We start from the raw sequence: 16,771 nt of genomic DNA, 5'->3' as shown, positions 1-16,771 counted from the left end.
AGCAAAGGGAACTAATGAGCCATTGGCTTTGAGAAGGGACTGCACATGAGGAGGCCCCAGTGTGGCGACAGGAAGGGACTCCTAGGGGCAGGAGAACCACGTTCTGAGTCCTGGCTCTGCAGAGTTTTTGCCAAGAACAAGTCCCTTAAACTCTTTAAGAGTTTATGTTTTAAAACTTAACAATAAGAGAGTTGAAGATTATCTTTAAAATACTTTCCAGCCCTGGTTTTAACAGTTGATAAAATTCTCTAGTAATTGCACATGGAAGCATTTTATAAACTTCAAAATGAGATGATGGGTCTTTATTTATTTATTGTTTATTTAACACTTAATTTTTAAGTGAAATATTTCCAGGGTAAAAAGATATTTAAAAGGGAAAGCACACCAAACCACAAACCTAAACCTCTCATTCTACAGATCAGGAGACCAGTGGCGTGTTCTCTCAGGCCGTGTGCCCGCCCGCCCTGCCTCTTGCGTTACATCCAGTGGCTATACAGAAATCACTGGAAGTCTCCTGAGGTTACTTTATGAGACTCTTGTGCCTTGGAGATCATTGGATCCAGTGTTTCCCCACTAGTCTCCAGTCAGGCCTGCCCTTTCTAGAACCCTCCCTGAATCATTTCCCTTGTGTATGACCTTCTTTGGGTGGTCTGAATTTAGGATAATCCATTCTCTCTTTCCTTTAAAGGCCTGTTGCATTTTGAGTGAACCATTTCACATTGCCTTATTTTCACACAAAACCAAGCAAAAATAAGAAATCTAAAGCACATTGAAGTTGCTTATTACCTAAAAGCTGGTTTAAGATATTGTAAGAAGTGAAGTGAAATGTTCTGTACCATACTTACATACATTGATATGGAAAATACTTTTTGAGATCTGGCATAAAATTTATCAAGCAAACAGATATGGTAAGGGGAACTTTCAGTTTTGTTAGGTTTAATGACATTGTATTCTAAACATGCTTTACCTTTAAATTTTACTTCATTTACTGTGCTGAGCACTCGTGATAGATCTTTTACTAAGATTAATTTTATTTGCCTTCATTTTATTTTTTTATAACCTCTTTTTCCTCTCCTGTCTACCTGATAATTTTTGAATTGTTTGTCTGTATATAGCTATAGACATAGATGCTACTGGCTTAGATGCAGAAGAAAATGATATTCCAGCAAACCACCGCTCCCCTAAACCCAGTGCAAACAGTGTAACGTCACCCCACTCCAAAGAGAAAAGAATGCCCTTCTTTAAGAAGGTAACATTAACTTCCAAGCTCCCATCTGTCCACCTGCTCAACTGCACTGCGTCACACTTCTAGTCCTGCTGACTGTCTGCGTCCTTGACAAGCCAATAACATGCATGCTCTGTTATTCTTTGTTTCTTTTCCATGCTGCTGTAGCTAAGCAGAAGCAGAAATCGGTAAGTCTACATTGACATAAGCTGTGTTTATCCTGCCACTGGCATCATTAGCATTCAATTGCACAGTTTTCTGAAATATAGTCATTTCTGCCCTAAGAAAAGAGCCTACCAAACAGCTGATTGAGTCTGCGCATTGCAAACCAACTAAATTCAGGGAGTGACCTGTGAGGGCACCATTACAGTACTTATCCTTTTTGATGGAATAATATCTACCACCAAGGGAACTTGTTTAAACCTTCAAGGGTTTCAAACACTGACAACGCCATATAATGCACCTCTATTGTGCATGCTTATTCTGTCTGTCTTTGTCTTTCTTTTTTCTGGAAAGTTAACTTATAATCAAGCATATTAAAACCATTATTAGATTCTGATTTATGATATCCAGATACATAGCTTGTACTAAAAAAAATATTCAAGTCTTAATTTAGTCAGTATTTAAACTTCTAATCCATTAGGTGCAAAATCTGCAGATGAACAAGACCAGTGGAAAACTGCAGACTTGTTTTGGCGGTTTACTGTGAGTTTTTCCTATTGTCATATACAAATACTCTCCCGATGTTCTTGCCTCCTCCATCAGTCAGATTTCAGCATCTCACCTGTTGGACAATGGGGCAGTGGCCGTGTGTACAGCCTTTGCCATGGGCCAACCAAGATGCCACACAGTGATGCTCCGCATCCCCTGACTGAAAACTAGATAGTCCTGAGCTCTCTTTACCCCAGAGTCTAATTCCTTTCAGCACATTTTGTAGTTTCAAAGCATTATTTTTTAAGGAGGTGTCCCCACCCATGTCCATTCCTTCCCTTCTTTCACACACTACTTTCCACAGCCTACTACGCTATTTTTATAGTCAGACCTCCTCATGTCACCCAGTCTTACACAACCACGGGTATATCATGACACACAGGTGCTGAGTAAAGCCTACTCTGCTCTGAACTCTCCATGCCCTAACCTCTCCTCCTTCTACAAATACTTTGCTCTGTGGAGGAATTCTGAAGGCACCGATGAGGTGTCAGATACAGAACTGTGAAGTTGCTGTTTTTTTTTTTTTTTTAATAAAGTATGGTTACTTTAATAATGGAAGACCTCAGCACCCCAGGCAGAAATTAAAATAGCCAGATTATTTGTGTGAGCACAGAAGCCCCAGCCCATCTCTCTGGTCCTGTCTTGTCACAGAAAGCTTCCAGCCGGGTGACTGGCGGTGCAGAAGCCCAGAAAGTCGACATCGCTGACTAGGCTGCTCTGGGCTTGGCTGAGCGGTATCTTGGCCTAAAACCCTGTTAGTCAAGACACGATTTTTTGAAGTTTTCTTACTCCTAAATTCCAAAACTTTTCCAAAATGTTTATCACAATTTTTCCACTGAAGAATTTGAACAACATCAGTTGAGCAGAAAAGGGTAGATGAAAATGATGGTGTCATTATCAATAGGGCACAAAGTACCAATATTCCATCAAATAAGGTAATTTCTGTAGCTACCCTATTGATTAAGCTGACTGATCACCAGCAGTCACAGATCGAAGGAACCAAAGTCCTGTCAAATACTGGGCCACTTAATACTTAAGGACCTAAAATAAAATTTCTTGTTAGCCATTACTAAAGTGCATGCAATTTATATTCCTAATTACAATGGTGGAAAAGGGATTCTTATACATCATTGTTATAAAGACTTGTCTTCTAAACATTTTTAATATAATCCCAGGTGGTATAACTAATAATTTAATAAATATGCTTATGATGCCTCCGGCACTGGTATTCATTCTTCTTATGTTATTGATTGTGTGGTCAACTTCAGTGGAGAGTTCAAAAACAGAACAAACAGAAAACGGGAGATGCAGTGTGACATCGTTCTCCATGTTTTAGGGTGCTTTTAGAGTGGTGCTTATGTAGCATTTGTGCTGTCACTGTATTATGTTTGTCTTGGTTGTTTTTTTTCTGTTTAAAAATGTATTCTACCTTTATTGTGACTTTTTAAATGAATTTTGAATGCTAGGTAAAATTTTAAGCAGTAAAACTTGACAGCACAGTCACAGCGATATTTTCTCCCCTCTGATCGAGTTTGTCTGGAACTGTCACTGAAATCTCAGATGGAAGCTTCAGAATCTGAAATGGCGTGTCATTCCCCGCTTAAGCGAGTTGAGTTTAATTGAATTCAGAGTTTGGAATGAGCAATTTTAAGCAACACTAAAGTGTTCTGGAGCAACAACAGGCTGATGCAAAACTTATGTTCATATTTGTACATTTATCAAATTCTTAAAATAGTTTAAAGAATATTTTTCTGTTGGTCTATGTTATGAAAAGAAATTCTTAAAGTATTTAAGAATTAAGAATTTAAGTATTAGATGCTCCTTAATACAGAAAAATTCATATAACAATGATTTGTTTACCTCAGTTCTAAGGCCACATCTCTCTCTTCTGCATTAGAAAATATCATTTTGGGGATCAACATACCATTTTTTTTGCTATCCAAATAGCCAATTTTAACATAATCAAACAAATTAGTGGTTACCTAATGTTTAGGAAAAAAATTATTTTGATTATTTTATTTGAAGCAGTTAAGCTCAAAAGTTTGGAAAGTTTTAGAAACTGCTACCAAATTTAGCTCCTCCCTCTTCTGGGAGAGGCTATGGGGGGAAGGCATGAGTTAGTCATTCAGCAGAAACACCACCACACGCCCTTCCGAAGCTTTGTAGAGGTGCACGTTGATAACTAACTTTTGAGGCCACTGAAACAGGCTTGATATGCACACATTTTCCACCTTTCCTCCAAGATATTAAACCTTGCTTTTTAAGTTTCGAGTAATGGAAACTTAAAAAATATGAATCACTAAGTGTAGATAGTAATCCTGATTACTATTTACTAAAAGAAGCATGCCTGCTATTGTAAACTATTTCAGAAAAGTAGGACTTTTCGAGTATTTGGTAATGAGAGTTACAGTGCTTTGAAACTAGGTTTTATCCAGGTAAGACTGACATCCAAGACACAAAGGTAGTGAGGCGTTTCTTTTCCTTGTACTTAACCATGTTAGCTCTGAAACTGTGACTCTTCATAAAATTCCAATGCATCTGAAGCAGTCTTAACTCCAGTCAAGCCTAAAGCACCTATTCTGCATGAGGCATGTTTCTGTCTGTTCTACCAACTAGTTTTCATCCAAAAGCAGCACCTTCTGCTTTAGGAACTAATCTGTTAATAGTGTTTCTTAAGGAGAGAGAGAGAGAAAAAAATGTAGACCATGTAATAACATGAAAACTTTAGGAAAATCAACCCACCAATCTTTGATTGGGTTTATTTAGAAAAGAGGCAAGTTAAAAAAAAAATTAAATGTCTGAAAAGCCAGTGCCTCATATTACAGAGTTCAGAAAGAACAGTTTTTACACAAAATACTTAAGTTCCCACATCCTGTTAAGTATCTGAAGTCATCTCCTCTCTCCCCAGACAGAGCACACGCCCCCCTATGACGTGGTACCTTCCATGCGACCTGTGGTCTTGGTGGGCCCTTCTCTGAAAGGGTACGAGGTAAGTAGCTGCCCTCTGGAGCACACTTGGGCTTTGCATGCTGAACTGCTTTGTGACTCAACCTTCCTCTCCTGACTCTTGAATTTAGACTTGAGCTCCTACCAGCAAAGCATGTTGTTTTTCAAGCTGTGGTATATATTGTTTTCTGTTTTGTTCTATTTTAATTTCTTGGCTGCTGCTCTGGAGATTTCTGCTAGCTGCAGTCTACTCAGTCCAGGGAATAGTATCAGGTGGACAGTGAGTGAGACCACTTGTGATGTAATGTATTATCATTAAAGCATCAATAAATTCAGGGAACTTTGACATTTTAATTGTCATCTTATTGGAACTCAAAACAGAAAAATGGGGTGATCTCAATGCTGCTTTTCCAAACGGGAAGCTCAAGTTTTCAGGCATCCTTAAGAGGAGTAAAATTGTTTTATCATAATAGTAATATTTTTATTGTATCTTAATTTATTGCTTGCTCAATTGCAGGTCACAGATATGATGCAAAAAGCATTGTTTGATTTTTTAAAACACAGATTTGAAGGGCGGTGAGTATATCAGAATCCTGGGTATTATGGGTTTTGTCTTGAAGATGACAAAACCTGGGTGGGACAGGCATGTGAGCCCAAGAGAAAACTGAAGTCTACAGGGTGACAGGAAATCCGTTCCATCCAGTTCAATCTGATCCCACAAATATTTGTCACACTTGCTGTGCACATCCTCAAACCTGGATAATCCATCTCACTGTTCCTGCACCTGCGTTCATAACACAAACTTGGACAAGTGCATGCTGAATAGTCTCACCCCAAATTCATGGTCAACTGGCCCTCGTTGTTGCCCAGAAGTTGTACTAAATATCCCTCTTCCATCTACTTTTCTACTCTTCGAACAGACTTTCACACGAACTCCTCTCTCCCCAGACCTCTAACATCTGTTGCCCATCTTGCTCTTCCCCATGAACTTGCTTCCTGTTTTCGTCGAGAAAATAGACACAAAAGAGAACTTTCGAGAGTTGCCACCACCACACCTACACCCACTCACATGTCTGCCTGCTCTGCTTTTTTCCTATTACTCTTAGCAATGGCCAGTGCACCCACTGGGGGCTAGGCCCCATTTGCCACCCCCATTGGACACAGCCACACAAGCCTTTCCTCTCATCGCTGTTTCTCATGCTAATGGAAACCCATAAGCATGAAAGACAAAGTTATTTCTTCCTTCAGTAAAAAAGTTTACCTCATTTCCCCTCCAGCTGCCCCATTTTTCTCCTGTTCCTTCTAGCAAAACTCCTTGAACAAGTTGTGTATGCAAGCTGTCTTCTAGTAGCTCCAGTTACGTGTCCACCAGTCACCCCTAACAAGTCATGTCAGATCACCAGTTGTGTCAGTCAGTGATCCTCCTACTGCCACATCCAGGGTGAATCTGCAGTCCTCCTCTCAACTGGCACCGTGGACCACATCATCCTGTTTTCGACACTTCATTTGGTTTCTGGGACCACACTTCCCTGGTTTTTCTTCTGTTGCGCTAGCTACTTCTTTGTCTCCTTTGCTGATTCTTCCTCATCAACTAGACATCTTGGAAGGGCTAAGTCCCTTGGTCTACTTGCTCTTCTGTGTACACTCCTTCATTGATGTTGGAGTTTTAAATAGCATTCCCTCATTGGCCTCTTCTCTTCATTCCAGACCTGTATATCCAACTGTCTATTTCAGTATCACTACTAAGCTAATGGATTTCTCAATCTTAACCTTCCAACTTACCACCAAACCTGTTCCTCTCATTGTCTTCCATTTCTCTATTAAGAGTTTCTTCATCTCTCAGTCAGTCCCAAGACCCTTCAGCTCCAGGTCACTGGATCATCCTTGACTGTTCTTTTTCTCTCCCATGTCACACCCAAATGCTGTTGTTATCCATGTCTTCAAAATATATCAAGAATCTACCCACTTTTTACATATCCTCTGCTTTTCGTCTGAGACACTGTCACCTCCTCCCTGGATTGTTGCAATAAATAGCTTCCTAACTGGTGTCCTCACTTCATCCCTGCTCCCTTAAAGTCTGCTCTCAATTCAGCAGTCTCAGCGACCTGCTCAGCTGTGAGCTGGATCTTCTCAGCCCTTCGTTCTGATCTATCCAGTGTCTTCTCTTTTCACTTAGCATTAAAACCAGAGTTCTTAGTGGCCTAAAAGAGTCCTGCCCCCATAGTCTGACCATCCACATACCCACCCGCCTCTTTCACTTTACTACTCTCCCCCTTGCTCCTCCTGGTCCTGCCATACTTCCTTCCTTCTTATTCCATAGTATCCCAGACAGCCAGATATATACCGACCTCCACACCTTTGCATTTACAGTTCCCTGTACTAGGAATACTTTTCCCTCAGATACTCTTCTTACTATATGTACACACACACACACACACACACACACATATACATACATACGTTCTCACCCATCCCTGACTTTTTTCCCATAATTCTTTTATGTATTTTATGTATTAATTTTGTTTGTCATCATTCTCCCACACTTAGAATGCAAACTCCACATGGGCAGGATGTTTTCAAATCTGTTTTGTGAACTGTTGTGTCTAGAGCTGTGCTCACTGTGAACAACAAGTGGATGGATGTTGAATGAGTGGCTCTTGTGCCCTCATAGGGAAATGCAGAAATGGTGAAGCTGCTCACTGTCGTTGCCCATGAGGAGCTCATGTGTAAACCATACATTGAAACCCCAACCAGTAAAATATAAAGTAAACAAAAGGGCAGCTCGGTGGACATTTTTCCAAGGTACAGGTAGCACAAACAAGAAGGATTAACACCGATTTAGGGACGTCAGCCACCAGGAAGGATTTTTTAATGGAACCTATTTAAGTAAATTAGAAGAGAAGGGGCACGTCCACCAGAGGGTGTAAAGTGTATGACAACATCAAGGTGAGACACAGCATCACACGTGAGGCAAACGCCTAGAGGTCTTCACATCAAGTCTGGGTAGAGAGTGACTGGTAACAAAGCCGGGGCCAAGCCTAGTGCGTCCCATTAATCAACTTAGACTTTTTTTCCTTTCCTCCCCTCAACTTCTATAAATATTTATTGAGCACATTCTATGTGCCCAGGCATTAAAAGGAGCAAAAGCAGACAAGGATCTTGGCTTCATGGTGCTTACGTACAGCCTATTGGAAGGCAGCCTTGAGTCAAATAATCAGTGAGCACTGTGTAAGGGTTAAGACAACTTCTGAAGTATCAAAGATATGATGGGAGTCTAAAAGGGAAACTTGAAAATTTAAACTAAGAGTAGATTATAGGGGTTGTGTGAACATACAGGGTTGGTGAATATTTTTGTATTTTTAACAAGATAAATGAGCTACCTTTCTTCTCCACATTCCTTTTCTTCCCCTGTCCTAACAATACAAATGTAATAGATGATATCTGTAGGTTTCAGTGTTCTTTTAGATTTTTTAATGTAGCACTTTCTCCCTCGAGCACACCTGCTTCTACAGCTGTTTCTTACTTACACTAACTTTTGGTAAAAGAAGCAAGGACAAAGAGAGAAACTTTTATAGGAATACAAGTATCATTAGTAATCAAGCAAAAGACAAAGTGTCAGAAAAGGAACAGAATTCAAGGTATAAAAGGACTTTATAATCAAAGGCTACCTAACCAAATGCTCCTAATTAGATATTTTTGTTTTCCATTGCTTTAAGAAATACATTTTATTTTGTGCCAGGAAACACAGCTTGGTCCTTGGACCTGTGGCTTGGTCCACGGCTTTCAGGTTCTGGCCAAGTAGAAAAGGCACGCCTGTGACTGGGCCTGTTTAGCTTTCACTTCTTTATTCTTGGCTCTGTCATTTGTCATAATTCGGAATTGTCAACATGAGCGTGCATACCCAGAAAATTCTGCTAGACTGGGCACTCTGCTCTCCGTGACTGAGTTTAACCCAGTGCCCCTTCCTAAATGCCACAGATGGGGAAATGAGACAGCATGTCCTGACCTGTCACTTCCCTTTAAACCTGAGTATGTTTTGAATTTGGAAGACAGATTCCAGCTATATAAGGTGTATCTTGGGCCTGTGTTCTAAGGCATCGGCCATCCAGATTGATTATGTTTAAGAAACAAACAAAATACACCTTGTATCAATCTTTTGTTTCTAGCCAGGAGTAATTCCCATATGGCCTTATTAATGGACCAGCTCTGGCTCATCCTAACTCATAGAGCTGGGGTTCAACTTTCTAGGCCTGTGATCACCAAAGATCCTCAGAGGAAGTAATAGTGTCCATAAGGCAGAATTTCAAAAAGCCACGCAAAAACTTAACATGGATTTTTTTAAAATCCATGGCAAGACATTCAGAGTAACTGTGTCATTAAATGCCTTTGTTCTGGCCAGCCAAGATAGCAGTGGAGGGTGGAAAGTCATTGAAAGTATTAGGTATGTCTAACTCTAAACAGACATATAATTCTAAAAGGACAGATTACTCCTTAATTATCTACTAAATAAACAAAATTTATTTTTTTAAATTAAAGCTCAAGAGAGGAAAATATGAAAGGAAGTATTGGTGATGAAAAGATTCTAGACAGGAATCCTTTTCTGTTCTCAAGCCTAGTAAGCTCATTTGCCAAAGCCCTGTAGAGTTGTCAGATGCTCATTTAAATAGCATTTCAGTTGTCAGGTCAAAGAAGAGACAGTAAATCATTATCCTTCTGTTGTGTGCAACACAGTAGTCCATTCAAATAGGATGGACCCTAACCACCCATGTTATGTAGACAAAGAAGTTTTCCAACTTACCTGGTAGGACAATGACAGGTGAATCCATGAGGAGATCAGGGACAAGAAGGAAAGTGATGAATTCAACCATCCTCCAGTGTTTTTAAAATGTCAGCTCTTAGCCCGAAGTGCCTAGAATTCATGCTGGATTGCCATAGGGATATGTATATGTTGAATCTTGTGCAAAGGGATCTTATTGAAAAAAGTCGGTAATCCTGGGAAATATTACATCACATATTACATTTATTTTGTGGAAAATTTACTTAGGTGTGAGACGACTTCTAAACTGGTGATTTTCTTCCTTGGCTGTGTATTAGAATCACCTATAGTATTTAAAAACAAAATAAAAACCAAGGGCTTTTATTCCACTGGTAACAAATTGGAGCCACATCTCTGCAGTGGGACCTAACGTAGCTTTAAACGCTTACTCGGCAATTTTGATGTACCAGGAGCGTTGAGAACCATGCCTCTAAACTGAATTGTCCCCACAATTCTGCCCTCAGGATTTTCAAGGCCTTTTTTCTTGGTGGAAACTCAAGTAATGACAATTCCCAAAGCATATTTAAGGAGTTGAAATAGGATAGTGGCCAGTCTTCACACAGCGTACAAACCTCACCACGTAAGCAGGTCAGTGGAAGCCCAGCTGGACACCACTATGTGTGGAAAGGAAAAAGCATGTGGGAAAAAAAGGAAGATGTATTGTTACAGAAAAACTTGTCCTCCTGCTGAATGGGCTCAGACTTGAGATGCTCCCGAGTGGCTTTTGTCTTGTCTTGTTACCCCTGTGATCTCAGGATGGCGCCCATTACAGGGCAGCCTGCCTCCCAGTGGGTGACCAGATTCTGGTTATCAGCAGTGCATGGGCCCCACTCAGCTGTGCTGATATAATGCCTGGCACTTCAGGTACTCACTCTTCCCTCTGCCTGGAACACGCTGCCCATGTATCCATGTGGCTCAGTGGTTGCCAGGGCTGGGGTATGGGGAGGACTGATTATGGAGAGGTAGCAGAGGTGAAATTTGGGGGGTAATAAAATTATTCTGTATCATGAATGTGATGGTGGATATAGAATTCTGTGAATTGGTGCCAGCTCATAAAGGATAGATTTTTATAGTATATAGATAAATTGACTTGCAAAATCCAGTAATCCCTTTCCACACTGTACTGAATATACTGCTATCCAAATGGCAACCAATTTTAACTGTATTGGCTATATCTTTTGGTATTTACTCCTTACCTCTAAATAATGCACTTAATTTGCTGCTTGAGGTTAGTTCTGGACACTGTCCACAGACTTCTACCATAAAGAGTGTGTCACTCTCTCATACCCAGTCCTCCCCTCTCACACCCCCGAATACACATCTCATCCTCTGTTCTCCCAGCAGTTAAGTCATAACTTTTGGCTGGCTCCGTTTTTAGTATGTATTATAGCCATGTAAATAATATGTAAGTGGGCCACAACAAATACATTATAATTGCTTTTTCACGTGCATTTTCTTTGTGGTTACTATGAGATAAATAATTTTACTTTTTACACTTGCTTAATTTTCTGTATATTTCACACCAATTGGGCCCCGAATTCCTCCCCAGTTGTCTAAATCTCCTCACAATGGATTCAAATGCACCAGGCAGTCTCTCAGCTTTGTACTTTTGAGTCTCTGAGAGTGTCCTGGCCTGCTGCTCCCATCTGGGTGATTTCTCTCTGTGTTGGGTGTCCAGTTTCCATTCCGGGACATCCCTTGCCATTGTCCTTGGGATTGATGTCACTTTCCCTTTGGGCCTGGAGCCCCTTTTCCTTAGATCCCTTGATCTCTTTCAGGGCTTATGACAACATACTCTAGTAGTTTCTCTGGAGAGAGTACATAAAATTTTTCTTTGAGACCTTAATGTCTAAAAATGTCTTTAGCCTGGCTGGTGTGGCTCAGTGGATTGAGCACCAGCCCATGAACTGAGAGTTTCCCAGTTGTTTCCCAGTCAGGGCACGTGCCTGGGTTGTGGGCCAGGTCCCCAGCTGGGGATGAGTGAGAGGCAGCCACACACTGATGTTTCTCTCCCTCTCTTTCTCCTTCCCTTCCCCTCTCTCTAAAAAATGATAAATAAAATCTTTAAAAATGTCTTAAATCAACCCTCCCATTTAACTATTTTAACTATAAGTAGTTAAAATGGTAATGGAATTCTGATTGGAATGATTCCCCCTCAGAACTTTTAAGGCTTTTTGCTCTGGGGGCAGGGGCCTGCCTTTCCCCCTGGAAACTTTGCGGTTCTGCTTCATCCCCAGTGTCACAACATTTATGTGAATGTGTCTGTTAAGCTTAGGGCTGGATCCTTTCCATTTGGAAAAATCAGCCTCTTAACTCCAGAATTATTTTTTAGTTTTCTGTCCTCTATTTTTGGACCTCTTCTAATTTGGAAGTTGAACCTTCTAGATGATTCTCTAAATTTCATACCTTTCTTCTCCTATTTTCCATCTCTTTGTCAGCCTCACTGGAAACTGTCAAGGTCATTATTTTTGGCTCTTTTCTCTTTGGAGGTCAGATTCCCCAGGGAAAAACCTTCCATTTAAAATCCTTTCTCTTCCAAATAATATGTACTCTCTGCTCTGCCTAGGGTTCTCTGGTCCTAGACACTGTTTTGTCGCCTGTAGAGACCAAACCAGCAGTCGCAGGGCACGTAGGGAAGATGTTCACCCGGGGGCTTGGTGTAGCAGAGGGGAGGTGGAGGGCCCTAACTCTCAAACACCTGGAACCAAACCTCTGTTTCCAATTCCTCCTTCACCTTCTTCTGCGTAGGTGCTGTGGCCCTTCCAGTTTGCTCCCTACCTTTTCCTACTGCTGCCTATATGTATATTCAGCTGTCTCCAGGCTACGTCATTTGCACTTTCCAGCTTCCAAAGTTAAATGTTCTCATTTCTATCCTATCTAAAGTGACCCCCTAACTAATTATTGCCTTCACAACACCCTCTGTGTCCTCTTCACAACAGTCATCTTATTCTGTAATTACTTATTTTCTTATTACCCGTCTCTGCCACTAGATTTTCAGCTCTCTGAGGAAAGACCATATTTGCCTTGTTCTGCTCTCATGCCTTTCACAGCATTATACTTATGGGAGGGTCTGTAACACAGGACTGAGAATATGCACTCAAGCCTGGGTTCAAATCCCAGCTTCGTCATTTTTAGTTAACATGTAAACTTGAATAAAGAATCTACCTATGGCTCATTTTCTTCATCAGCAAAAGTGGTATGATAATAAACCGCTCTGTTAGAGTTTTGGGATGATTTAATGAGATAATCCAGGTGATGAGGTAATGTTTAGTATATGCCTGGCCCTTGGTAAGTTAACCAATAAATGCTAAGGTAGTGCAAGATTAAAAAATAAATAGAACAGACAAGTGCCTTAACATTTTTTGTTTTCAAAATATGGTCACTATATATGTTTCATATATAGATGAGTTTGAGGCATGTATTTCTGTCCCTTTTTCTTCAGTTAATAACCTCAGGGTCTTCCGTTAATTTTTCCCAACAGGATATCCATCACAAGGGTCACTGCAGACATCTCGTTGGCCAAACGCTCAGTGTTAAATAACCCCAGTAAGCATGCAATAATAGAAAGATCCAACACAAGGTCAAGCTTAGGTAAGTGTGTGCACTCCTGATGAACTTAAGCGATTCAAACACTTCTCCCTGAAGCTGCCAATGAGAAGATCTAACTAGATGGTAATTCCTTGTGTCACAGAGAGGAGAAGAAACACACACGTGTTACCAGCAGCTAGGGCTACAGTCTTGGTGATTTTGTGGCATGGAAGAATTTGTTACGATAGTCTGGAGTTAAAAATTCCACAGGCTGTCAGCATTGTTTTGGTTGTGGTTTGCTGTCACTAAAGTGAGCTTCAGTGTCAACCAACTCAAAAAACCCCTGGCTTTGCATCCTTGTTACCATGAGCTAGTTCATTACCTCTTTAAGCCTAGTTTCCTCATCTAAACAAAAGAAATAACATTACCCTTCTCATAGGATTACTGTAAGGATTAGACATAGTATGTCCTCTATACGTGATAGCTGTTACCTCAGACCCCTTAATAGCTGAATTATAGCAATGGCTCTATCATTCACAATAGTGTTGTGTGTAGTAAATTCTTGAGCTTGATAAAGGATGGGGTCAATCCCCGGTGGTTTTTCATTGACGTATCAGTATTTTCATTTTGTTTATAAAAACTACGTAAAAATTTTAGTTGTTGTCCTTAGAGTTATGTTTGTGTACTGCTTATTAGTGTACTAATGTGACCTAATGAGACCCTCGGGCAGCTGTCTCATCCCTCTGGCATGTGCATGGAGTTGGAGGCTAATCCCTGTTACCCATGGAACTCATTGTGTTGTTAGGTTTCTGTTTTTATCAAGTAGTTTCTCAGGCTTGTGTGAGATCTTCACTTTTAATTTTTTCTATTTGTATGTTACGTATATAACTCCTTCAAAAGACTGGCTTTTAACAGACGTTTTTAGTTTACTTTGAAGAATATTATTTAAATAACGGAGAAACTATTTTAAAATAAACTTTATCTGGTCATCATGAATATAATAATTTTTAGAACTCAATTTTGTTCACCTAACCTCCCTCCCCACTGATTACACTTGGACTCATCAGTTGAATAAATGACGTAACAGATTCATTTAGCTTGCAAGGCTCTTTGTAACCCCTGTGTATTATTTTTAAATGACTCATGCCCTCCACATACTTTACTGAGCATACATTAGACACTGAGTTATCCAAGCCTGGGAATAAAAACATGAACTGATGAAGCCCCTTCCCTCAGGGATCTTGGTGTAGCAGTAAGACAAGTAAGTTAACAGCCCGCTGAAATAGAGGGTGATACGTGGTCTTGCATTGAACTGGTTGCCAAGATGGCAAATACTACAGATTAGAGCCAGGATTTGGCATTATGTTGAATGTGGAACATGAAGGAGAAAACTCCAGGAAGATTTCTAACTTTTTGCCTTGAGAACCTGGCTGATGGTGTTATTCTGAGGATGGGGGGTTTGGTATGAGGAGCTTGTTTGAGAGAGTGACTGGGGAGAGGGGGATAAGGAAGGTGATGACTACCTTTGTAAACATGTTGAATTTGGAGTGTTATGAAGCGTCCAGATACCCAGCAGACAATGGTGTATACAGATCTGGAATTCAGTAGAGAGGACGAGCTTAAGATGCAGTTGATCCTCAATACGCATGGTAGTTATGTTCTGTCAAGTCCCGCTGACACTGAGTTAGTGAATACTGAGCCATCCCTTCTATGAAAAATGTAGCAGTAGGTTCCTGCAAGCCTCCGGTCACACCATTCTCATTAACTGATCAATATAGTCTATAGTCTATTTTCTGCACATTTCTGTTTAAAGATACCTTATTTGATACTTACTGTTGACTCATTAACATTGAACTATAATTCATGCCTGAACAAAGCTTAGCTAACATGCAGTTTTCTCCATAAGGGCACATCACCACCTTCCTACACTTAGTAGCACTGGCCTTTGGCACTGGGCTTGGTGTGTGTGGGGGGGGGCGGGGGGGCTTTAAACAGTGAAATCACACAAACACAAAAATGAGAAAAACACAGTACTAAACAGACCACAAAAAGAACACCTGTTTACAGTCTGAGAGCTGGAACAAGCAGGCACAGAGTGTCAACTTGTTTGGTCTCAGCTGACAACGTGCACCTTGGGGAACTCCAATTTTTTGCCACTGTGCGCATGTCCCTGAATGAGTATTGATTTGGGGCTTTACAAAATCAATTTTAGCAAGCAGAAAAATGTGCAAGTACTGAATCTGCAAACAAGGATGGACTGTACTTTTGGAAACCCCCAGTTGACACATGTAGCCAGAAAAGGGAGTGAAATAAGAGCAAGACAAGCCCAGACCCCCGAAGAGAAACAGCGTTCTTGGGGTTGGCAGGGAAAGAGGCAGCAGTGGCTGCCCGAGCAGTGCCAGGGCAAGTTCAGAAGACAAGAGTTACACTGAGGAGAGAGAAAAGCACCTTTGTGTCCACCTGCTACAAAGTAGTCAAAGATAAAGATTGGCAAAATCTGTTGAGATTCCTGACAGGGCACACCTGTTCCTGACTTTCTGCTCTACTCAGATGATGCAGAGAGGGTCCGAGTCCCTAGACCCATGGAAGGTGGCCATGGGGTAGAGCCCAGGGAATGGATCAGTGATCCACACGGGTCACATGGGTCATCTGGACTCCTAGGAAACTCAGCGTACACCTTTTGTTTGTAGAGAAGGAGAATGTATGTGTTATATATTAACTAATTATATGTATGTATGAGGATTTAGTTTTCCTTATGGTAGTGCTAAAGCATAGGTAATTCAAATATACACAGGGTCCAGCAGAAATAAGGCCTGCTTGAGTGTGGCTGGTAGGGTACTTGAAAGTCTTGCATGAGATGGACAGCAATTTGAACATTTCACCTAAAATATCATATGGTGTGTTGATATGATCAAATTGAGACATTGAGAACAATCAACATTATGCCATCTGGGAGGTAGCTGACATATTCAAAATACCCAAATCAATCAAGTTATTGATAAATGAAAAATGTCTTTTATTTTATGGAAAAAATACGGTCTTTTTGGTCAATGCAGTAGTTTGCAAAAGGGCTCCCTTTTCTCCACATTCTTGCCAACACTTGACTTTTTGATAATAGTCATTCTGACAGGTGTGAGGTGATAACAACTCCTTATGGTTTTTGATTTGCATTTCCCTGACGATTAGTGATGTAAAACATTTCATGTACCTGTTGTCCACCTGTATGTATTCTCTGAAAAAAATGTCTACACGGGCCCTCTGCCCATTTTTTAATCAGGTTTTTTTTTGCTATTGAGTAGTATGACTTTTCAAATTTTGGATATTAACCCCTTATCAGATATATGACTTGCAAATATGTTTCCCTTTCAGATTATGCTGCGCTTTTAAAATTTTTGTTTAGTTGCTTTTGCTTTTGGCATCAAATAAAACCTGCCAAGACCAACTAACTATCAAGGAGCTTACCCCCTATGTTTTCTTCTAGGAGTTTTGTGCTTTCAGGTCTTACATTCAAGTCTTTAGTCCATTTTGAGTTGACTTTCGTGTAT

At 40.5% G+C, this 16,771-nt stretch overlaps 1 protein-coding gene across 13 annotated transcripts in view; it reads left to right on the top strand.

Moving 5' to 3' along the window:
* CACNB2 (calcium voltage-gated channel auxiliary subunit beta 2) overlaps positions 1-16,771 on the top strand; it is a 328,309-nt gene that overhangs the window by 300,605 nt on the left and 10,933 nt on the right. For 7 of the 13 annotated variants that reach the window (XM_028505924.2, XM_036023641.1, XM_036023663.1 and 4 more), the window contains 4 exons: positions 1,116-1,249; positions 4,845-4,925; positions 5,400-5,458; positions 13,180-13,289. In XM_028505924.2, coding sequence (XP_028361725.1) covers positions 1,116-1,249; positions 4,845-4,925; positions 5,400-5,458; positions 13,180-13,289 — 384 coding nt within the window. Of the gene's footprint in view, positions 1-1,115; positions 1,250-1,393; positions 1,414-1,868; positions 1,931-4,844; positions 4,926-5,399; positions 5,459-13,179; positions 13,290-16,771 lie in introns of all 13 variants that reach the window. The other 6 variants (XM_028505928.2, XM_036023630.1, XM_028505923.2 and 3 more) reach the window with 2 other exon arrangements.

This window comes from Phyllostomus discolor, chromosome 1 (assembly GCF_004126475.2).
Source record: "Phyllostomus discolor isolate MPI-MPIP mPhyDis1 chromosome 1, mPhyDis1.pri.v3, whole genome shotgun sequence".
NCBI classification, from domain to species: Eukaryota; Metazoa; Chordata; class Mammalia; order Chiroptera; family Phyllostomidae; genus Phyllostomus; species Phyllostomus discolor.
This window is presented reverse-complemented; position numbering and strand designations above follow the sequence as displayed.